This window comes from Numida meleagris, chromosome 3 (assembly GCF_002078875.1).
Source record: "Numida meleagris isolate 19003 breed g44 Domestic line chromosome 3, NumMel1.0, whole genome shotgun sequence".
Taxonomy (NCBI): domain Eukaryota; kingdom Metazoa; phylum Chordata; class Aves; order Galliformes; family Numididae; genus Numida; species Numida meleagris.
In genome coordinates this window covers 13,287,754-13,311,689 of record NC_034411.1, presented here as the reverse complement: position 1 = coordinate 13,311,689, position 23,936 = coordinate 13,287,754, and the positions used below count along the sequence as shown (strand labels likewise).

The following is a 23,936-nucleotide window of genomic DNA, read 5'->3' as shown; positions in this document are numbered from 1 at the left end:
ACATCTGATGTTCTTCCCAGCTTCTACGGTGGCATAGACATTAAAACCAAGAATGGCAGTGAGGAGTGAAGCTTCATACCTCCCTCCTGAACCAAGCAGAGTCCACTTGAAGCAAGGCAGAGAAGCACCAGCTGTACCAGCCAGCCAGCCCGAGTGCTGCAGGCAGGCTTGTAGCTGAGCCAAGGCACGCAGCATGCTGCTGACACACTGGGAGCACCCTGCAAACACGCAGTGCGGCGTTGATGGCCAGAGAGACATCACTGCTCCCGGACAAAAAGACGAGTGATGGCAGTGAGCAGGGCAGTGCGGAGGAAGGACAATATGAAGCTCTTAATGTGCCTAGAGGAGAGAGAGGATAGCCTAAAAAAACCCTAAAGGGCAGTCAGGACAATCATGGTCGAGCAACTGCATCTCCCCAGGCCCCTACAAAATCAACACTACCAGTTCTGTGTGCTTCCCAGGGGCATGGAAGCAGGTAAATTACTGCTACACATATTCAGGTAACTCCCCTGGCAAGCTGACAGGCTGCAGAGGACTTACTTCATCCGTTACTGAAAGGCAACATTAAGGATATTGTTCAGGCTATTAATTGTTCACAGACATTATCACTGCTCTAAGCAGAACGGAGCTAGTTTCCCCTTTGTAATTAAAAAGGAACTAGTCTAATCTGTGATAGAGCTTTGTATCACAGCACCCAGAAACTTGAGACACTTGATCACATCACAGAGTGGTGATAATGCATGCAAAAATTGCATTTGCGAAAGGTGCTCTGCTGATGGTTCAGGGAGGAGGGAGCTCTGAAATGCTCAGCTTTGCCCAAATCCCACTCACAGCAAAGGCAATCGAAAGACACCCATTAACCCCTGCAGGAGCCAAGATAGGATCAGTGTAGATGCGTTTTAAGAATCTTGCCTTCAAGCTCAATCCAAAGTCCACTGATGGACACTAAAGGTGTGGGTTGGCTTAAACCCTTAACTATTAGATCTTGGAGCCAGAATATGTGAGTTAATCTCAATAAATGCTACCCTGCCTTAAAATGCATTTCCTAAGTAGGTAAGCTTTCTGACTTCTGTGTTGCAAGAGTGATGTACAAATCACTGTGTCTTATTACCACATATGTTTGTGTGTCATCTATCTCTCCTGTGGGATGAAAAAACATCTGCAGCTTCAAAACCCCCTTCTTCCCTTCTCCCACTGCAGAGAACTTGGAAACAAATATTCTTTTTAGAAATGACTCTTGCATAAAGTGATTACTGTAATCTCAAGGTCTGGGACTTTGTGTTTTCTGCAGTAGTTCAGTATCCCAGGAAATCCTAAGGTGCTGGTGGCACAACTAAGAGTATACGGTTCCCTTTACAGCACTCAGGCACATAAGGGCTTTGGACGGTGCTGCCAGCCCCTTATGACCTTGTCATTCTTTTCACTGTTTTCCTTTTGTCTTCCTATGTCTCGTACCTAGGACTGAGTGTTCCCTTACTGATCTCTCTTTCTCTTTCTCTCTTTCTTCTCTCTCTCCCTCTCCTTACCTTGCTACCACTATTGGGATGTAGAGTAAAGATGCTGGTATCAGGACTTTGGTTATGTTGGATGAGCAAGGAGGTAAGTTCAGATTGCTTCAGTAAGGATGTAATCCATTCTCAAAGTACTGTTCTAACTCTGTGCAATCCTGAAAGCCAGTGCCATAAAACACGCATGGTTACGTATGAGAACCCAAGGAACTTTTTGCCTTTAGCTTTACTGTCTGGTAAAGGAATGTACAATAACTGTGTAAGAGTACGTATTTCTTTTGAACTATTTTCCATTAATATCAGAGTGCTGCAGGTTGAACTCATCAAAATCTTAATTTCTTCAACAAGCACTGGGTCCAGATCCAGCTACATGATTTGCCTCCACAAATATAAAATCCAACATTATTTCAGCAGGTGCTGTGTAATCTTCTCACATGTTTAGCTACAAGTGAGAGACATGCAGTATATGTATCCCAAGAGAAGCTAAAGGGGTTTAGTTTGTGCAAAATGCAGTTTCTTGTTGTATAGAAATGTCAGTGAGGATAACAGGAGCTTAACATTAAAAGCTATAGTACAATTGGTTTATCACAAGAGAAAACCTATGAGCCTTTAGACTTAGACAAGTCCTTGCCTGTGGATGACTGTGACAAAGACAGAGCTTGATGTATTCAATACATCCCAGGAAATTACAGTTGTGCCCTTTATAATATTACAAAATAGTGGGTAGCTCCTCCCGCCTCCCCCCCCCAAATAAACCAATATTTGCTGCAGACCCACAGGAGCAGCAAAACAGTGTTAATCAAGAGAACATGAATTTCTGCCATTCTGTATCAAACCAGTCCCCCCAAAGCCAACATAATTACTTGGCACATGCATGATATGAAACTGTATTAGGAAATGCTTTCTGCAGTGGTGATGCCATATTGCTCATCAAGCCCAAACATAAGTTATAGGCAATAGTACAACATTATTGAGAAACAACCTGCATAACCTGGCAAGTTCTTCTCATCTGTTACATCTCTGCTTCTCTAGCACTAAAATGAATGAAAAATAATAAAAGGACCTAAATAGAAATTATTTTCCTTTATGTACGCATATTACTGCTTCTTGTATTTTATTTTTCCCTTTTAAGGAAAAGAAGTTAAACTAACCAAATATTTTTCTCATCAGTTTGCCTTGACAAGAAGAATATTACAGAGCATATTTTTTTATCTATGAATATTTTTTATTTCCTGAACAATAGCAGTAAAAGAACTATCACCGAATACAGAAGAGAGATTATTTATATTGAAACAGACAGCACCTGTGTAGACAATGTGCTTTGTTCCAGAAATAAATTATACACTTGAAATAAATCACAAATATTGTCAGAGAAACTGTAAATATCCAGGTGTGTCTAGTAATTTAACTCAGAGGCAGACCAGCAGAAACTTTAGCAGTACCTCTAACTACCCTTGCATTTAGCTTTGGAAAAGTACGTTCCTTTTCTCTAACTTGTTTTTCCACAGACTGCTAGGGTTATTTATTTTATTTTTAACTCTTAATTTTGTGGTCTTTTTTTTTTTTTTTTTTTTTTTTTTTTTTACTTTGGAGTGCTATTTGAGTACTATTGACAAGCACTGTGCACACAAGTTATCCCACCTAGTCACACTAGGAAGGATGTCGGCGGGAGCCAAGGCACTGAGGCTGGTGCCACTGATCTCCCGGGAGTGCAGGCACCTCAATGTTAAACTCTTACCAACAGTGGAAACTGGAATGTGTGTTGTATGGCCAGAGACACAGTTAGCTGATACTTACAGGAAAGAATCAGACAACCTAAAAGCCTCCTTAAATTGGTTACAGTAATGCCTTAAGTGGTTCAGTAAATTAAGCTTGTGACTATACAGTGTGGGTTTCCCAATGAAAACAGCCTAACAAGTGCTACAAACACGGGGAATATTTTAATCATCATGTTAAATGTTTAATTATGTTTTGTTCATTTTAGCCATATGTATCTCTAATAATGCCTGATTTATTTATTTATTTTATTCTGTTTTAGCGATAAAGGACTTCTATTATTGGGCAAAGTACACTAATGATTACTTTGAACCCTCTGTAATTAGTGCAATCTGTGCAACTCACTGATGTCTCAACAGATTATCAGATTAAGGAAATAATTTGCTAACACTGCCATGTGATCTCTTTTCAGCTGACTGCACAAGTCACTTAAGATTATTAGGTGTTAAACAGACAAAAACCATGACATTGATCTTTCCAGTGGGTGGCAAGAAGAATATCTAATCGTTGCAGTTGCTCGAAGCTCTGTTTCTAGGTTTCTTTACAAAATAGTTTCATTTGAAGTTAAACATACTTCACAAGAAAAACATCTTGAGTTAACCCAATCTAAGGAGTACAAAGTAGAACTCATTTTCTGACATCATAAGCATAAGTCTTTGGGACTGTGGACTTTAACAATGTGAGGCACTTAACACAGCAAAGGCAGTCTGGCTAGCTCCTGTTGCTTAACAGTTTGGTGCAACAGACCACAGAGTCTGCTGTGACCCTCCAGAAAAGTGCAGCTTTCCAAGAGCTTCCATTACTCCCGTTTCACAGAGAATGGGGCTGCCAAGAAAACTGAAGACCTCTTCTGGTGCCCTTCAAAGTCAGTAGGAATCTGAGTGAGCTCTTGGAGTACAAAATCATAGAATGGCTTAGATTGGAGGGGACCTTAAAGATTATCTAGTTCCAATCCCCTGCTATGGGCAGGGCTGCCTCCTATCAGCTCAGGCTGCCCAGGGCCCCATCCAACCTGGCCCTGAGAGCCTCTGGGGATGGGGCACCCACAGCTCACTGGGCAGCAGTGCCAGGGCCTCACCAACCTCTGAGTAAAGAGTTTCTGCCTAACATCTAACCTAAATGTCCCCACTTCTAGTTTTAAAGTTTTTCCATCAGTTATGGCTGACCTGTTTCTGTGGCTCTGGAGAAATAACAGCATTGAATACAAACATAATTACAATTTCTTTCCTGTTGAGAGCAAAACCTGCGTGCAAGCCCCTTCCTCAGCTTATTTCCCATTTAACACCTAGCACAAAAATTGATCATGGAATCACAAACTCACAGAATCATAGGGGTTGGAAGGGGCCTCCAGGTATCAGGAAGTCCAACATGCCCCTGCTAAAGCAGGTTCCCTACAGTAGGTTACACAGGAAAGCATTCAGGTGGGTTTCCTGTATCTCCAGGGAAGGAGATTCCCAAACCTCTCTGGGCAGCCTGTTCCAGTGCTCTTTCACCCTCAAAATAAAGTTTTTTGTCATGCTTGTATAGAACTTCCAGTTTGTGGTAGGAAGTGAGATGTCACAAGCAGAATTGCAAGAGGTGCTCCAACAACACCCATGAGCTGAGCTGATCACAGTCAGAAATGGTTTGCTAATTAGTGGGGAAAAAAAAAGTGAGTATCAACTTTTCCAGATTCTACAGGGAAAACAGCATTAATTATGTTGCAAGTGTAGTGCAGAACAAAAGACAAACAGATCCCCCACAATTGCAGGTTGTGCTTTGTCTATTGTTATTTTTAGTAGCACTAGACATGGGCTCACAAGCACTCCCCACCAGCTTTCTTCCATTCGTATGCACGCTTAGCAATGTCTTTCAGAGCAGAGCTAGGTCACAGCTCAGGATTTCTGAAAAGGCTGTTCTAGAAATGTACTTTGCTCCAAAATGATTCTTCTTTGTGGAAAACTGGATCACCAGCTATCATTGGAAATAGTTAATCTGCTGACTCTCTTTCAAACTCAACCCTTTTGGTACGCAATTATGATTAAAATGTACTCTTAAATGTCCTTTAAAAAAAAAAATTGAAGTTGTCCTTGGTAGAAATTGCTTCATTGTACATTTTTTCATTGAAGGAGCAAGTTCCCTTCTTCAAAGGCATTTAACTGACAATCAGGAAGGCCAGGCCCAAATAGTGGACACTAGTTGAAGAATATTTCTTATTAATTGCAGATGGGGATGCAAAGGTGGAGCACCACCACAGTTTCCCTGTCCTGGTCTTGCATACAACATTGTGCTAGAGATGTTTTTCCAGCTGTGTTTGCTCAACAGGCCACAGGAGGAGCTCAGGGATGCCCTCACCACTACTGCCCCCTTCCAGCCACTTCTCTGAGGATCAGTCATAGAGAGATTTGCCAAGATGTTACAGAAGATCACTGGCAAACGATACCATAAAACTAGCAGAGTAAGCTTATGGTGCCTCACTTGCTTGCAGTGTTGATACAGAAGTAATTCACAAGTGTAATCATACGGGTTAAAAAATATACCCTTACATAAATCCTAAGACCTGCCACCAGTTTGCTGTAAGATCTGAAAGCAGATATATGGCCACTATATTTGAATTAAAGTGGCATTCTCAGACTAGAATAGTATCGATACACAAAAGGGACTACTAATTAGCAGAGTTCCCTAGAAGGAAAACAAAAAAAAAAAAAAGAAGGAAATCAGAATGAACATACCTCTAATGTGTATTCTGCCTCCAGACTGAGATAATGCCAGTTATCTTATATACGATACATATGATATATATGTATATAAATGTACATGCAGACACAGTATATTTAAAGAACAATGCAACAAACTATCAAAAACTGTTTAAGCTCCAATCTTGAAGTGCTTCTGTAAATTAGTGATAAAGGATGTCATCTTTGCTGGTGTGAGTTTGCACAGGCTCATGGCAGTACGTGCCAGCAGACTGTCTTTCTTAAAACCTTTAATACAATACACAAAGTTGGACTAGGGGAGATCTTTGAGAACAACAAATTAAGCCTTTGATAATCATCTAATTTCTTGCCAACAGTGATTCATTCTGGGCCAGATTTTAATATCATTCATACCTAAACAAATCCAGAGTTCCATTATGTTGATTCCTCTGTAATATTTATGCCTCAGTAATTGTGATTAGATTCATGAATCTATTTACTTGCCTGTGAGACCAGAACTTTGACAGGTATGAACTGGTGTTTCTCCATGAAGCCAGCATAACTACGCAGATTTAAACCAGTTAACAGTGCTGCTCACTGTATTATCAACTAGCAAATGTTTTTAGGAATTGTCTAGACTTCTGGGCTACAGACATGGCATAGTCTTTTTACACTGATGAGGTTTCCTTCAGTGGAGGACATATTAGTTGAGTCCCTTTTCAGAAATACTATAAGCATCAGACAAATCCTAAAGCAGGCTAAATTAAGTCAGATTGCTGGAGAGAGCTATAACTTAAACAAAAGTCTTTACGTCATGTCAAATATACTCTTCCATTAACACTCATCTATTCAGGTTGAATAGGAAACAGGAAAAAAAAGCTCAAAATGCCCTACTACACACTTGGCTTCAGAGATCTGAGCATGCAAACATGCTTGCACTAGAAGCCAACCAGTAGTACCTGATCTACAATTGATCCCTGCAGTCTCACCTGACATTTTCTATTGCCCAGCTAAGGTGAGGAAAATACAGGCAGCAAAGCTGGTGGAAGAAAGGTCAGTACCTCTTGTCCCTCGCAGTGTCAAATATGCATCTGGTAACATCCTTTTAATTGAGAGCCCTGAGAACCAGCTAGGCCCTACAAACAGCTCTCAAGAGCAAAAGGAGGGAATTTGCAATGGAAATTTAGCAATTCCCTTCAGGTGCATAAGCCAGCAGAAAAGCCAGCTTACACTCCCACCACCACCTTCCAGAACAAGAATGAGTACTGCCCCGCTGCACAGGACTTGGAGCTAGTGAGGAGCAGGAGTGCTTGGAGGAATTCCATCTTCTACCATATACTCACAGTCCTGGTGAGATTCACAATCTGTGGGTACCAACATGAACTAATGCTTCTGCTCAAGCCTCTACACCAAAATGTAGAATTACCACGGGCATTAAAACAATACAACCTTGTATTTCTACAAGAAATACACTCATTACAAGAAAGACATTGAGGCCCTGGAGTGTGTCCAGAGAAAGGCAATGAAGGTGTGAAGGGTCTGGAGCACAAGTGTGATAGAAAGCAGCTGAGGGAACTGGGATTGTTCAGTCTGGAGAAGAGGAGGCTCCAGGGAGACCTTATTGCTCTCTACAACTGCCTGAAAGGAGGTTGTGGCGAGGTGGGGGTCAGCCTCCTCCCCCAGTTAACTAGTGAGAGGATGAGAAGTAATGGCCTTAAGTTGTACCAGTGGAGGTTCAGGTTGGATATTAGGAAAAATTTATTCTCAGAAAGTCGTGAGGCACTGGCACAGGCTGCCCAGGGAGGTGGTGGAGTCACCATCCCTGGAGGCGTTCAAGAACCGTGGAGATGTGGCACTGAGGGACATGCATTAGTGGGCATGGTGAGGATGATCTTGGACTCAGTGATCTTAAAAGTCTCTTCCAACCTTAATGATTCTGTGATTCTAGTTCTTTGCTCAGCAGTTTATCTATCTGGCAAAACTTGAGCCTCTCAGGTTTCCTGATCAGTTTCCCAGTACTCTGCTCACATTTTACTTGTTCCTTTTAGAGGACACTGCCAGGTAACTCTGATCCTCCCTGGATTTGGGGTCCATAATGCCTGTGCCATCAGGAGACTGGCACATCCAGCTGAGAAGAATGAGAACTGACAGCTGAAGAGCAAATGCAGTCTGTCTTAGTTCATTTCCTCCTGATTCAAATTCTGTTTATATTTTTTCTGCTCAATACAGGGAACAGGAATGTGATTGTTTTGCGGGGATTACTTACACTCCTTAGGTATAGTTAAATTTTTACTGGATTGAAATGCCACTCCAAGTAACTTTCTCATCACATGTAACACTTGAGTTTATCTTTCATGAAACAGATGTTGAAGCTTTCCACCAGTGTAAAATGCCGTAGCTACCATAAACACCACATAAGATCCCCAATCCCACTAGATCCAATATCTGGTTATGTATTTATGTCAGTGGAGAATCTGGTCCTACAATTTTACATTGTGGTATTCTGTTTCTCTAACACACTAAGTTATTCTGCACCTTTAAGTCACTAAGAGAAGCCTAAATCACTGTCAGCCTTAGGCAGAAATAAGCCAAATTCTGTTTAATGCCAGCAGAGACAGTGCCTGTTTTAGGCTGGTTGCTGCACTTGATGCTTCAGTCACTTGCCCTGGAGCAAACCAGAAGTGACCCCACTGAAAAACCTTACTCTTCACCTATTGTTTGTTTTCATAAAATTGCCCGGGGACAGAGACAATGTATGCCACAGCCGGTGGTCCTCTTTCAGTGAGCATCAAGCTCCTGTGGTGGCTGTAATTCCTCTCTGTTTGCTGGAGTTATTCCTGATTTGCAGTATCCATGCAAGAAGGAAAATCAGCCCCAAAGCCGTATGCAGATTCGAGATTAATCTCCAAAGCCAATCAGAGAGGCAGGTTTCAGTTTTCTCAGCCCCTGGAAAAAGGAGTACTAGGACATAGCTCTTAACAGCTCACACACCATCTCTGGTCCTGTTACTGCCAACTGTCCCACTCAGTCACCCCCTAACCCAAGCAGTTACACTGCCACATCTCACCCAACTCCACGGCACTTGTAAGCGTAAGTAACTGAGGTATTTTCCATGGAAGGTTACCTTTTCTCTTGTATTAACATGAATAAATGCAAAATAATAACATTTTATCTTCCTTTCTCTTGGTTGTCATGGGTGTCTTAGTAAGTGGTGTATTGTATTATGTTTCTGGACCTTAAAGTTTATAACCCTTCCTTTCTACATCATTACATCTTGTTTAAATTAATATATTTTGAACATCCTCCGCCATTGTTTTACTCTTCCCGTATTAGTAAAAAACATCTTCAGCATCCAGAATGGCTTACATCATTTTAACAATGCATCAGATTGGATTAATGCATTGTAATGTCATTATTGATTCAGTTCCACATGGTCATTTTTCACGTTCTGTTGAAGACAAAAACAAACAAACAAAAATACAATTCATTCCACACTGTCATCCCTTTGTCCTGACCAGAACAACTCGATCGTGTTGAAGAAGGCATGAACCATATCAACCAAGACATGAAGGAGGCCGAGAAAAATTTAAAAGATTTAGGGAAATGCTGTGGCCTTTTCATATGTCCTTGTAACAAGTAGGTACTGGGTACCGGCTCTGCTATGTGGTGTCCAGTTTTTTTTTGTCACAGTGAATGTCTGAAGTTTTTGTCTTTTTTTTCTTTGTCCTTTTCCATCTGCTTCATTCTGTGGGGATAAAATACTTGTGTTTAATCAGAACAACTGGAACGCATCGAAGAGGGAATGGACCAAATCAATAAGGACATGAAAGAAGCAGAAAAGAATTTGACGGACCTAGGAAAATTCTGTGGTCTTTGTGTCTGTCCATGTAACAAGTAGGTGCTGCCTGCCTCATCTCTTTGAGCACTTAAGGCTGATCCCAAAGGCCTTGTGAAGCTCATCCTTGCTAGGCACATGGACAGGATGAGCATGTGGCATGCAGAAGGAACGATTCTGGTTCAAATGCATTCATCTCATAGCATAGACAACTGACTGGGAATTACTGTAGATGCATTAAAATCAGGCATACTGCAGTGAAAGCTTCACTATTGACACCTTCTAATTGTAAAAGTTTCAACATTTTACACAAAGTGTACTGAGTGGTTCCATTTTCCAGAGATCAAAACCACCGGAGCTACTTTATTCCTGGAGGTCCTAAATTTTAAAACATTTTTGCAAACAAGTTTAATAAGGAACAACAAAAAACCCTATAGTTTAAAAATGCAGAAGAGGCAATAATAAACACTAGTCAAAATTATAGATGAAAACCATATTTCTCACTGTTCAACAGAAATTGTTCTTGACAAAACTCTGAAGAAGACATGATGTTTCACAATTGGAACTCAACTCGCAATGGTTTTCATCCTGTCATAAACAACCAAATTTGAGAAAATCCAAGCATGTCATGCCAAAAAAATTCTCTCATTTGGGTAGCATGTACACTAAGCAGAAATGTTGAAATATATCAAATGTGCTTGCATGCCATCACTTTTGAACGAAACTGTCCTCCAAGTAATGCAAAGCTTGTTTTAAATGCCAGATGAAAATGTGAAGTGCCGTTATGTGGGTGTAGGAAGTGGGGGACAAAGTGGGAGACCAGAAGTCCTCAAGGAACAGCAAATCCAGCATGCAATGAGTCAGCAATCAGATAGGTTACAGTGAAAGCATTTATAAATGGTTGGCCAAAGACTTTACAGAAAACAAGGCAGAGAGCAGTGGTTCTGCAGTACTGTACTCTCTTTCTGCGTGGCACAGATGCTTTCTTCATAGTCAATCTTACAATGATTATCCGGACCAAATGAAAGAGAGCTGCCATGGAGTTCAGTAGAAATTTGGCCCAGAACAGGAAGACTGGATTTCTGCCTTATCAATCCTGATTTATTTTGAAGAGAATTCCCTTGGGACACAATGCAGTTACTGCCGCAGATTTCAAAATTGGTTTTGCTCCTGTGTACTCAGCTACAAATACTTTGCAGAGGTTAACATTTTGAATACAGAATATGTATGCTATTGCCTTGATATGCAGAGTGGGAGAGAGGCAATGAGAAATGAGAAGAGGTACACACACACATGGCCCTTGTGAGTGGGCCCTCCTTCAGTCAGTTCTGGTTCTGATATTGGCTGTATCCCTGATATCCTTCTGAACTGGAACAGGCAGTTGAACAAGTGCAGGAGAGCTGCAGGTACCCAGCAGGTACCTTGCAGGTATTTTACAGGAATCTTCATTTTTCAGAGCAGATTTAATTTTTCTATTCTGTAGGAAAGGCTGCTCTGAACTGACAGCCAGACCTGTGGCATGGATGGGGTTAGTACCTGACACATGGCATTGAAGCATTTACCACAGCGATTGCAGTATCATGAAATCAATAGGTGCAAGAACAGGAAAATATTGTGTGCATTCGATGTTCATTTTTCAAGGTGTGTCCTCCTGGCTATAAGGCAGTATTCTGCCTTTGCAGACTGCAGTCTGATTTCATAATCTAGCATTGCTAATCAGTGAATGTGTTTCAAAACAAAGCATGGATGAACAATGCTTTTATAGCCTGTTCCTTTAATCACCATGCCAGGAACCAACTGGTACAAATAAGATGATATTCTGAAAAGTGTAGTGGAGGAGGGAGAGAAATCCAGATAGTTCTGAACATCAGTATCACCATGATCTCTCAGTGCTTTTCTGGTTAGTGGTAAATAAATGCACGTATTTTATAAAGATTAACTGTTTCACACACAACTGTACTCTGCTGTGAATACAACTCAGTGAGTCATACCAAAATGTAAAGCTTGACCCTACATTCTTAGAAGACCCACGATGCCCATGTCATGAAACTTAGGCTAGACTGCAGTCAAAAGGACTAATGCTACTGACCTTGAGCAGGCCCAGACTCCACCTGTTTTAATTACAACTCCACAAGAAAATAGAGGCTGGGCTCTGGATATATAAAATCATTCACTTCTAACACAGACTCTGAGTTGTATGGGTCTAAAAAGCAGACAAATATCTGTAAATATATGAGAGCTACTTCCACTTATTTCTAGAAATGTGAAACTCAGTGCACAGTTTCAGAGATCTAAGAAGTAAGCCAAGCATCCTCTTTTTAACTCTTCACAAATTTAATAGAAAGCAAGCAACAAAACAACAGATGGCTATCTGGGAAAGATCCTCTTTGCATCTGTATTTTAATTTTATACCGAAGGATGCAACACATATTCAGGCTTAACAGACACTGAGTTCCTTCAGGGGGCATGGAGAGAACATAACACCAGAGATAAGTTTGTTGTGTCCTTTCCTGAAGTCCCCAGAAGCATGCTGTTTCTCCCCCAAAATCCAAGCCACAGGGCTGCTTATATGACTGATCATTGCTGACCAAAGAACAGGGAAACCAGGAGGATTTGCAGTTCCCAACAAGTTTGTTGAAAACTGCTCCATTTATAGAATAAAATCATGAATTTGCAGATACAGATCCTGAACACTCATGCTGTCTAGTTAAGTGTTCAATCTCGTCTGACAGCTCCAATGCAGTGACCCTAAATATGCTACACATGCTAATCTGCCACTGAAGGTATGCCTGGATTTTAATTTTCTGTCCAGGGCAGCTCAGTCAAAAATGGCTCCATGAAAGCGAATAACAATCATAACAAATACAGTGACACTCTAGGCTACTGTAAAGTCCTGTAGTTTAAAAATCCTGAAGGAAGTAATGATCCATTTTTGCCTGTGTCTTGCTTATTGTGAAGGCTGTTACTGCTGATGCATTAAGAGTATGACGAACTATTGGAGCAACTGTGCTTAGTGAGAATGCTTTACTTCTTATTCATGCCTGTAGCTGGTGCATGAAGAAAACGTAGAAAAACTTCCCTTTCTGATGCTAGATTGCTTGTATCTATTCTTTTCTCCCGCACTCATTTCACTTCTGCCTATTTTACTTTTTGTCTCTGTGGACAAAGGTTTGTACATCAACTGTAGATGTATGATTACTATTTTCATGTACCGATATATTATTTGAAAATCTAACAAACCCTATGAATTTTATGATAAAATAATCCCCAAACCATCTTGGAAAATGTTAGGGGCTTTAAATGCCTCTTATGCCACATACATGCTAACAACAGCAAAAGCCCAATGTTCTGCACTGTAAAATGTTAAAATCTAGCCAAATCCTTTTACTCTAAAAGGGTGTGTTGCTGTGATGTGATGTACACACTATACTTGGCAGTTATGTTTTTATGTCTGTCTGCCAGTACGTTCTCTGTGTTTGATGTCACAACGTATGTGTCACTGAAATGAAACAATGTTTTCTACTTATCTGTATTTCTTCTCTCTTTTTTTTTCTTTCTTTCATTTTTTTTTCCTATTTCCTTTCTGGAAACTCAGTCAACATCCAAAAACTTGTGTGAAGTGTTGTGGACTTAACAGTTGCAATTCACCCTATTGGATACAAAACCTCAGACCATCACAGTTGTTGTGGCAGTAAAGTTTAAAAAAAAAAAAAAAACTAAACAAAAAACCGTCCTTTTATTCAGGATTATGATATATCGGTATACAATCAATGACCCTCTGAAAACTCATTTGCTTGATTCAGCTTCTAGCTTGGAGAAGTAAAATTTTGCATTTGTCCTTGTCCACTTGATGCTTTGTTACTCATCAACTTTTTTGCATAGGCTTAAATCAAGTGATGCTTACAAAAAAGCCTGGGGCAATAATCAGGATGGCGTTGTAGCCAGCCAGCCTGCACGTGTTGTAGATGAACGGGAGCAGATGGCCATCAGTGGTGGCTTTATCCGCAGGTGAGCCTTTTTATCCACTGCTTTCTCTCTATTTTCCTTGTCACCGATATATTTAGATTTCTTCCATATGGTCATGAGTTCTGTGACACTTGTTAACTCCTTCAGTGACACTAGGTAATGTGATGGTGCCAGTGTTTTCCACCATGTTCCGTGTGCTCATATGCAGGTTGACACCAATTAGGACAGATACTAAGGACCCACTGCATTCAGTGACTTCCCCCAGCCCTGCTGGTGCTTGAGCTAGTGCAAAGGATGGTTATTTTGCCAGAAATCCTAGACGTCAGGGTCTCATCCCTAAGAATCATAAGATGCTTGAAAAAGTTGTCCTATGCCTTCCTCCTTGAGACTGACTTGATTTGGGCAATAATAAAATAGGAATAATACTTCACAGCAGCAATGTTAGGATGCAGATTCCCATGGCTGGTCAATACTGTCACCTGTACTCCAGCTCCCTGGTGTGAACAAGGCACAGTTGTCAAATACTTCAGAGATGAAGTGTCAAATAAATACCAGCTTATTATTATTGTTGTCTCAAGATATCTAGTGCTCGTTATTTGTCCTTGCCAGAAAATGACCAAAGCATTCAGCAGTTCTTCCTTTCTTTTCTAAAAGAAAAGAGCCTTAGGCTCTCTGCCAAAGCAAAGCCAAGCACAAAACTTGAAGCACAATTTCTACCAGAGGTAAATAGTTTTTGAGAAAACTACTTCCCTAACCATGATCATCCAAAGAATGTCACTGAACAGGGAATTATGCCCTATTCCTCAGCTGCTGAAAAGCCCAAACCATGTGGAAACATTTACATTTCAGTGGCAATCCCTGGCACTCAGGTGAAAGCTACTTTGAAACATACAGCTATTCCAATGGCAACCATACTGCAAACTTTCTCCAATATGTGGGGATTCAGCAACAGGTACATACTGATTACAGTGCTTATAGAGCATGTATTTAGATGACAGTGTTATCAGCTGAATGGATAAACGCATACCAGTAGGCAAAGCTTTGATCTCTGAAGATTAAGGACACTGGATTAATAAGTAATTATCTTTCCAAAAACTATTATCCACTTATTTTTTTGGCTCCTGTGATAAAAGGAAATCAGTGCAATAGAGACAACGCTGTCATGCAATCTGGAGCGTGGGATGGAGTTGCCATTTAAGTTTGCTGGGTCTGCCATTCTCTTTTTTTATTATTTCTGGATGGCAGCCCAATCAAAGCAAAGGCTGGGGAGAGTTAACAGAATAGCAGTGAAGAAAGTTATGCCATGGCATAATTCTTCCATGAATAGCTTGTAGTACCCTTTTAGCACCTCTATGAAGACAAATTACACAATAGACTCAAAGCAGTGATTTTATGAGTGGGACACGTGGCCTTGCTTTTCCAAGTGCCAGTCTTCACGTGCCTCTTCAGTCCTGGGAGCAGAGAACTTGGTCCTCAATCAAGTGCAAGTGTTTTCTTTTAAAAAACAAGCAACTGTTAAAGATGGGGCTAAGAGGACAGACAAAAGATCTTTACTAAAGGCAGGTAATCTGGGATAATCTATCCACTGAAAATACACTTAATTAAATACAAGGTTGGGTCAGGATTTTCTTGCCCAATATTTTTGCAAGCCCCAAGTCTGTGAGGACTGGACGGTATCCTGTATAGTTGAACACAAGCAGCTGGTACAGCTTCAGTTCCACCGCCCTCTGGCATTTCCCACACTGTAATCACATGCAGGTCCAAATGAAGCATCCTTTCATTCTTCCACATCCTTTGAGAAAGCCCAGTGCTAGCGAAGGGGTGTTATAAGAGGTACAGACAAGCTCAGACAGCAACACTTTTGGGAGCAGAAGGAATGAACAGTACTAATTGAGAGTGACAAACTCAGACAATTAATCTCAACATTCAAAAAATAAGTTTGTGAAGATTTTCAGGATAGCTTCTTAATAATTCCTTTTTTTCAAAGCTGAGCACAGTAGCATGCTCCACAGGTGACAGGCAAGGGAGGGTGCAGGAGAAGTTTGGGGTGAATCAGTTTCAGGGGAATCTCCTCTCTCTTTGTTTCAAATAATTGGTTTGGTTTTTTTTTTACTCCAAGGGTAACAAACGATGCCCGGGAAAACGAAATGGATGAGAACCTTGAGCAGGTCAGTGGAATCATTGGCAACTTACGTCACATGGCCCTGGACATGGGCAATGAGATCGACACACAGAATCGCCAGATTGACAGGATCATGGAGAAGGTAAGAACTGACATTTCTAAGAGAACCCCAAAAGGGGCTGTAATTTCCCTTCTGCAAGCACAGGCTGAGCATAAGAAGGGCAGATGTGTCTACCAGCTGGTTCCCAGCTCTTTAAAAGAGGTCATGCTATAGTTTTAACTCTGCTCATAGGAGGACAGATGACAGAAATAGCTGCTAGAGCTCCTCTCTCTTCTCCTTCCTTTTCTGCTTTGGACCAAAGCAGCTTGCTGCTGTGGATCTTCAGTAACTTTCAGTGCTGGTTGGGCTGAACCAGCACTTTTGGGTTTGCAAGACAACAGCTGGTGAGAAGACCCCTTAACACAAATAGACTCCTTCTGCAAGGGTGCGGGGAAAGGAAAAATGCCCTGAGTTGTGCAAAACCATGGAATTTGGACCCTGGCACTTCCTGGCAAATTTTAAACCTTCTTGGACTTTCCTTCCCTCAGAAACTTTGCAAGTGATTCAGAATAGGATCGCTTCTTTAGAGGACCAGTCACAAAAAGAGGATGGGGATGCATCAAGCACGGATTTGCTGTATGGTGACAGTCTGGCTAGGTTTGTCATGCTGCCCGATTATAATCACATTCCAACACATCCACCAGCTCTATCGGTGTATTTACATAGAAATGGACCCTGAGGAAGTCCAAAAGCTCAGAATTTCTATTGTGATATCACCAGCTAAAAAGGTAGAAAGCACTGTTCCAGTGCCAGACCTGCATTGCAGATTTCTGAAGCAGATAGCAGCATCCTCCGAACCTGGCTGGGATCTCTCTGCCGTATTCACATCTCAAGATCTGCAAGCCATCTGCATTCATACTGGCAGCACTCCAGGCACAGGCAGTCAGGCTGAAGTGACATAAGAGGCTAGATCTTCATCTGGTGTAAAATCAATACAACACTTGACTTCAGCTGAGATTTACACAGCCTGAGGATCTAACCCAAGGACTTACATGTGCTGCTTAGAGTTAATGCTGACCATAAGAGGTAGAGGTTGTACTCTTGAGCCTTCTTACACGTGCAAACCTTCTTAGATGAGCAGGATGTCCATGCCTGTTTTTCATGTCAATTAATTAAATCAGAGCCTAGTACGTGTACACACATACACACACAAAAAAATTGCAGTCAGGGATTCAGTCAGCTCACTTTTCTTATTGGGGTTTAATTCCAAGAAGGACTGGGTGAAGTATATGTTGCCTTACAGGCAGGATGCTGGTCTCTGACAGAATCATACAACGTAGAAGAGTGCATGGCTTTGTGTCAGTCAAAAGTGTTTCATAAATCTGCATCTATTAGTCTGCATGTATTGGAAAATGTACAGTGTCACCATGATGCCATTCTGCAGCACTTCATACTGTAGGGAAAAATGAAATGGGGGGTTGGAGGTGAGAGATTTACCATTGTTGTTCATATGAAAAGCAGCAGAAAGCAGCAAATTAATCTACACTGCAACAAGAGACTGGAAGATTATACAGCCCATGCCATAACTAGGTTTAAATAGCAAGCCTAAGACATATATTATTTTTTCAGAGGAAGAACAAAGACACACACACATTAACAGCTCATGACATAGCATAGTAGCAGGAGACATTCCCTGTGGATAGAAATCAAATGCATCCTATCCATGTTTGCAGGATGCTATCACAAAAAGCAGCAATCCTAACAAGGATTATCCTATCAGTTCATGCTTGTAAACATCTGGATTTTGAAAATATTGACCAGGCCCTTGTGAACACAAAGAACATGGGACATATCTCTAGGCAGTGCATGCTGAGAGCAGCAGCTAACCGAGGGACTGGCCTTCCACATCTGAGCAGTGTTCCTACAGGGTTAGGTATGCAGTGTTTCATACAGCAAATGGAAAAAACATTGCTAGCTAAGGCAACTTATTAAATCCAGCCTCATAGGCAGGCCACGTCGGTTAGAGCCTTTGGCTAAGAAGAGTGACACATTTCTGAAAGATGGACTTGCAGTGTACACAAAGGAATCATCATGAAAGCAGCACAAAAATTAGAGTCTTCAGACTTAGTGAAAATCTGCTGAATTTCTTTGAATAAGAACATGTGGCCCAAGCAGTAATGAGATACCAGAAAAGGAAACATAAAATATTAAGATAACCCTCTGTTAAATACAGAAAGTACTGAATCTGGATCATATCAAAACCAAAAAAATGTATACACTTCCATTTTGCAATGAGACATGGCAATAGGCATCACCCCTGGCTGGTGGCAGGCAATGCAGTGTGGCTGGAGTGGTTTTCTTTTTCTGACCAGCTACAGCACTGTGCTTTCAGTCAACTATCATCATTAGAAAGATCCTTGGTTGGCATATGTTGCAAAAGCTTGGGTACCTCACCAAGCTAACCCAAATGCTTCTAAAGCACTTACGTTAAACTGGATGTGTGCATCCAAACCAGAGCAATTTCATAATGCAGAGAGGTAATCTGTTCTATCCATGGTAATCAGATGAGGCAACAAATAAAAGGTTTTATCCTTCCTTCAGATCAGAGAAAAAGGGACAAAAACTAAAATGACGATATGATAAGTAGGTCAAATGGGTCAGATATTGTCACCAGAAGACAGCCTGATCCAAAAAAGAGCCATTAATGGAAAGCTGGCAGGAAAGTAGAAGGGGCTAAAAACATTTTGTCTTGACCCAGCTTGGAAGGTCTGGGCAAGGACTCCCACTGACTTGGATGAAACATCATTTACCAAATTTAGGCTTTAGTATTCCCATTTAGAAACACTATGTTTCATCAACACTTAATATTCAATCAATGTTAATGTATTTCATGATAAACTTAAATGCTTTCAAGCCATTAATTTATCTTTCAGGTAATCTTTTGGCAAAAGGTATACTGTGATAGACAAGGTCAAATTCATGCATAAAAACCAGAAATGTGGTTCAAAATGAGTAGTTATGATGATTTACCCTTACTGAGGATCTGGAACATGCTGCTGTACTAAAAATACATATTTACATTTGCCAGAACAATCAGGGATAAAAGCCTAACATGCTTAAGAGTGATTTATTGCAGATCAGTATAACAATTTTCAAAGGTTTCGAAATGAATGTGGGAAAGTTGCTACACCGTTCTGCCTTTGCAAATTGAAGATTTAAAATAAATCTGCACTATTTGGGTACACCCCAGAGAAGTGGGAATAATCATCAAAGCTAACAAAAAAATGAAGACATCAAACTGCAGAAAAGAGTTTGCTATTTGATGTCACGCTTTTAAAGCAGTAACACAACTCTCACCTTTCCCACAGGTCTCATTTCAAACACTGAAACCATTTTCTTTCTAGTCCCTCTGCTAGCAACACAGACTTGAAAGGAACTTTGCCAGTTTTTGTCAGCTACAATAATGTCTTTGACTCCAAAACTAACTTCTACAGAGTGACAGAAAGCCATGGTTAAAGTCTCTGCCCTCTCAAACAGAACACCTAAACCTGCTGTTTTACTAACAGCATTTTATAAGCATGGCGAGTGCTACAGCATGGAAGACAGTGAAGTCAACAGTCCAGCCCACACTGGACTAAATTCCAGTTTGATTTTTTCAAATAATGGTAGAATCCCAAATCATGATGGAATCCCTTCCTTCTTAATTCCCATCTATGCAGCTGCCTGATGAATGAGGTTACCCTGTCTTGCAGCTACACTGAACTCTTTGTTGAGACAGGAGTAATGGCATCACTCCTACTTCTTCCTTCCTTGTCACACACACAGTCAAAAGATCCAGACAGTCCAGGTCCACCGAATCTAAGCCTTACAGAGCACTGGAAGATTTTCACTGATGAAATCCACATGCACATCACAACTGTCATCCTGTCGTCCAACACTGTTGATGGTGCAAACCATTAGCAGCAGCCACAGATCTGGCATGGCATTTAAGAGAGTTCAGTGAAAATGAATACAAACACAAAAGCTCACAAAAACTCAAAGGCGACTCAGTGTCACAAAATCAGGCTAATCTGTAATTTCCATTTGTTTTGTTTTGTTTTTCCTGACATAGCCAAAACTAAAGGAGTGCCCACAAAGCATTGTACATGTTCTCTCTCTGCCACATAATCATCTGTCCCCTTTCTTTGTGTTTCCCTAGGCTGATTCCAATAAAACCAGGATTGATGAAGCCAACCAGCGTGCAACAAAGATGCTCGGCAGTGGTTAAATGCAGCAAAGTGCATTTCCTTTTAGTGCTGTCCCAGAGGGCAGTACCTTCATGCTTTTATCATGGTATTTACCTACTAGGTTTGCACACATGCACATATCAGCCCCATTGTAAATGTTGTCCTGTGTAGTTTGTCAGCTTTCCAAAAATGATACTTGTAATTAATTTTTTCTAGATATCTTTCTTTCCAAAGGTTGTACATAGTGCTGATTTGATGGCTATAGCTCACTATGATGTTTTTTGGGATTTTCCCTTTCCTTGTTTCTGTTTGGATTCCTTTTCCTTTTTCCTTTCCTTTTTTTAAATGATGTTTGCTGAATGACAACCATGTTGGAATGCTAAACGTGCTGTTAACCTTTAAATATACAGTATTGTTCTTGTAAAACTGTGACATTCCACAGAGCTACTGCCATGCTCCTGTCTTTGGGTATCATGATGTTTAAGCACTTAAACCTGCTGTCTTCAGTTCTTCATTGCCATTATCTGTTGTTATGATTTCATGATTAGACAATGTGGAATTATCTTACTATAACAAGCATTGCACTACAAAGTGATGTGATTTATGCATTTATGCATGAGGAATAAATAGACTTTTAGACTCCTACTTAAACAAGACTTTTTCCCATGGCAGTAGCACACCAACAATGACAACAAAAGCATGCTCAGTATTCGGACTCTTTTGGGACTATGTTATACCAGCAAGTTTGCAGTCGTGCCACTTTTTCTTGTTGATATATATATAGTTATTAATCATTTTTTTTTTTTTAATTATGAAAAAAGAGGGATTTGGCACTCACCATTTAGCCATTGCCAGCAAAACATGCTTGGCTGAAAATATGTCAAAGACAAAAAGAATAAGTGTAATATATTGGGTTTGTCTGCTGCTTTTGAAGACTATCTTTTGAAGGAAACGACTACCATATGAAATGGTGCAAAGAAAAGTAATTTTTATAAGGCTCTCTCTCACTAGTCGCTATCCCCATGTGGTTTGTTATCGGTACAGTTCTCCGTTGCTTACCTAGAGCTATGCACACCAAATCGCTGAGATGTTTAGTAGCTGACTTAATTAAAAATAATTAAAAAAACCTAAATGAATGAACTCTAGATAAACTGTGAGATAAATATCATTTACAGCATGTAATATGAAATTCCTTATGTCTCCTGTCAGTTTGTGAAGTGATTGACATTTTGTAGCTAGTTTAAAAATTATTAAAAATTATAGATCTCAGAATCCATGCTTGCTTTATCTATTTGTTGTTCTACGTATCAGTGAGACCCAGTTATTTGCCACTTAACTGGGAAAAGGAGAAGTGCAAAGAAGTCCAAAGACTCTTTACTAATTGGTTCTGTATGAGAACTAGAAACAAAAGATTTCTGTTTGCAATATTGTATAAAAGGAGAAGCGTTTGGTCTAAAAATAGCATTTTACACTAAGTACAAAGTGAATATTATTTTAAATAACTTGGCTTGGATTGTCAAACACTGAATCAAAATATATTTTCTTGTTCAAGGGAAAGGAAAATGAAATAAATGATATGCTGCAAAAGGATACAGTTCCTTAGTCAATAAAATTCATTCCTGCGGTGGATCTAGACACACACTTCTTTTCAGGGAACACTTTGAACTACAGAGTTCGTATAGTTTGCTAAGAATATATATTTTTAAAAGACTAACAACAGCTAATGTTTACTGCCAGTGAAAAGTGTTATAATATTTTCTCAGGGTTTTTTTTCCCTATATGGACAAATTATGATTAACGCTACATGAGCGACGGTTCACTCATGCATCTCACATGGCCTTAAGTCAAAATACCCGAAGAACACAAATGCTAGCATAATTAAAATCACATGAAAATGTACACACAAGCTGTATTTTCTTTAGCAGCTTTTTATTTTTAGTATCTATTAAAAATTCATTTATGTAAATATTTCCCCCCACTTCATTAAGCCGAAGAGTAAACTTCAAGCAATTTTTGTTAATCTGCTGGCCATTTCCAATCCTGTTCATTCAGGGATTCTAGTACTCGTGACAGCACTGTCATTCTGCAGTGTCAAGGCTACTGAAAAGAGGGCAGTAATCGTACTAGAGAATGTGACAGTATGAGAACACACAAACATCAAATAACAGGCTATTTGAAAAGGGTAAGGAAAATATAAGAAGGCAATGATGATATTAATGGAGATATCGTTCTCATCTGTGTGACAATAAAGCACTTTATCTGAAGAAAATCAGATTTCTGAAGGCCATTATAGCTGATCAAAAATGCACACTGTTGTTGTGGAGGAAATCACTATGGCTTGACATCTGTTTTTGTACTGAACAAAGATGAAGAGAACAACCAAATGAAGCTTTTTGCCAAGCTGAAAATTTAAAGCACAGAAATATTGAAATATTTCATTGTATTTGTCTTCGTACCCCCCCGCCCCACCGTAGGCAGGGTCTCTGAGGAGACGGCTGAACATGGCTTCAGTAAATAAGCGTAATACATTGCATTTCACTGATGTTTTTGAAAATTGACTTTTGCAAGATTCATTACTCTTGAAATAATTAAAGAAAGCTTTGATTTCATGCAGTTTCCTCCTAGAACAATCCACTTCTGTTCATTAAGCTTTTCACTCATGAAATCCCTGATGCAGCAGCTGACTCAATAGTTTTAAAGGCAATGTTGCCTCAACTGTGACATTTCCCTTTTTTTTGTTTGGCCCCTCCTGCTCTGCCCAAGTTTCCCACAGTGCAGTCCAGGCTTCCGCTGAGGGTTACCTGCCAGAAAGGCACGGCTCACTGCAAGGAAGGGGACAGGCAGGGAGCTGGAATGACACGTCCCCTAAGCCCTAAGATGAAGGGGTCCACACTTAGTGGCTTCTTTCGTATCATGCATGCTCCTCCTTTCCTAGCCTAGGTGGGAAATCCCACAGTAATCCTCCAGAAGGATATTTGAACGGTATTCCTCAACAACACATAATAGTCTAATACGCTGTGCAAAAAGTCATCTTCATTAAATACCTGGCCAGATTTCAGCAGTGAGAAACTTAGAGAACTGGAAAATTTTGTAACATCCAGGAGGCTCATCTGAAAGAAAACTTAAACCCTTTAGCATGTTGATACTTCTCAACATCAGCATAAACACACCGATTCTAAACTGGTTATGGTTTTTCAGACAGACACAAACACACAAGAAGAAACTATGGGTCATATCGTGTGGTCTGATAGAGCATATCTTATGACAAGCACACAGACTTGATATAGAAGTACAGAGTGAAAAACAATTGATTAATGCTCCTTGAAGATTTGGTGTTAATAGTGTATATAACAAGAAACAACTCTAAGAGTAAAGAGCTTTTTTTTTTTTTTTTTTTTTTTTTTTTTAAGAAATGCAAATTGTATTAGCTTACAGGCGTTAAATATGATACATCCCTTGTTTCTGAAGAAAACTAAATATGCCATGGTATGCATGATGAACTGTAAAGCATCTCCTTCGAGAAATGCCTGTGCCACATGACACATTTATTACAGATGTACATTCAATCTTCAAGAGAGATAGGTGACAGTTACTCTCCAAAAAATTGTGTGCCACACCAGTAGCTTCCACAAGCTTTGGATTTGGACCCAAATCTGGCAAGATTGCTCAAGACTTATTTAGGTAATCTGGAGGAAGACAAATCAACTCTCACACTCTTCTCCTCCTTCTTTCTTCTTCTACAAGTACATAAGCACATATACATCTTTTATTTTAAGGGCACTGAAAAG

At 40.2% G+C, this 23,936-nt stretch overlaps 1 protein-coding gene across 2 annotated transcripts in view; it reads left to right on the top strand.

Moving 5' to 3' along the window:
* Nucleotides 1-21,735, top strand: part of SNAP25 (synaptosome associated protein 25) — a 64,451-nt gene extending 42,716 nt beyond the window's left edge. The window contains exons 4-8 of one of the 2 annotated variants that reach the window (XM_021390094.1): nt 1,551-1,599; nt 9,736-9,853; nt 13,677-13,802; nt 15,880-16,024; nt 20,121-21,735. In XM_021390094.1, the coding sequence (XP_021245769.1) occupies nt 1,551-1,599; nt 9,736-9,853; nt 13,677-13,802; nt 15,880-16,024; nt 20,121-20,189 (507 nt within the window). In that variant the 3' untranslated portion in view covers nt 20,190-21,735. Of the gene's footprint in view, nt 1-1,550; nt 1,600-9,477; nt 9,596-9,735; nt 9,854-13,676; nt 13,803-15,879; nt 16,025-20,120 lie in introns of both variants that reach the window. The other variant, XM_021390095.1, reaches the window with a different exon arrangement.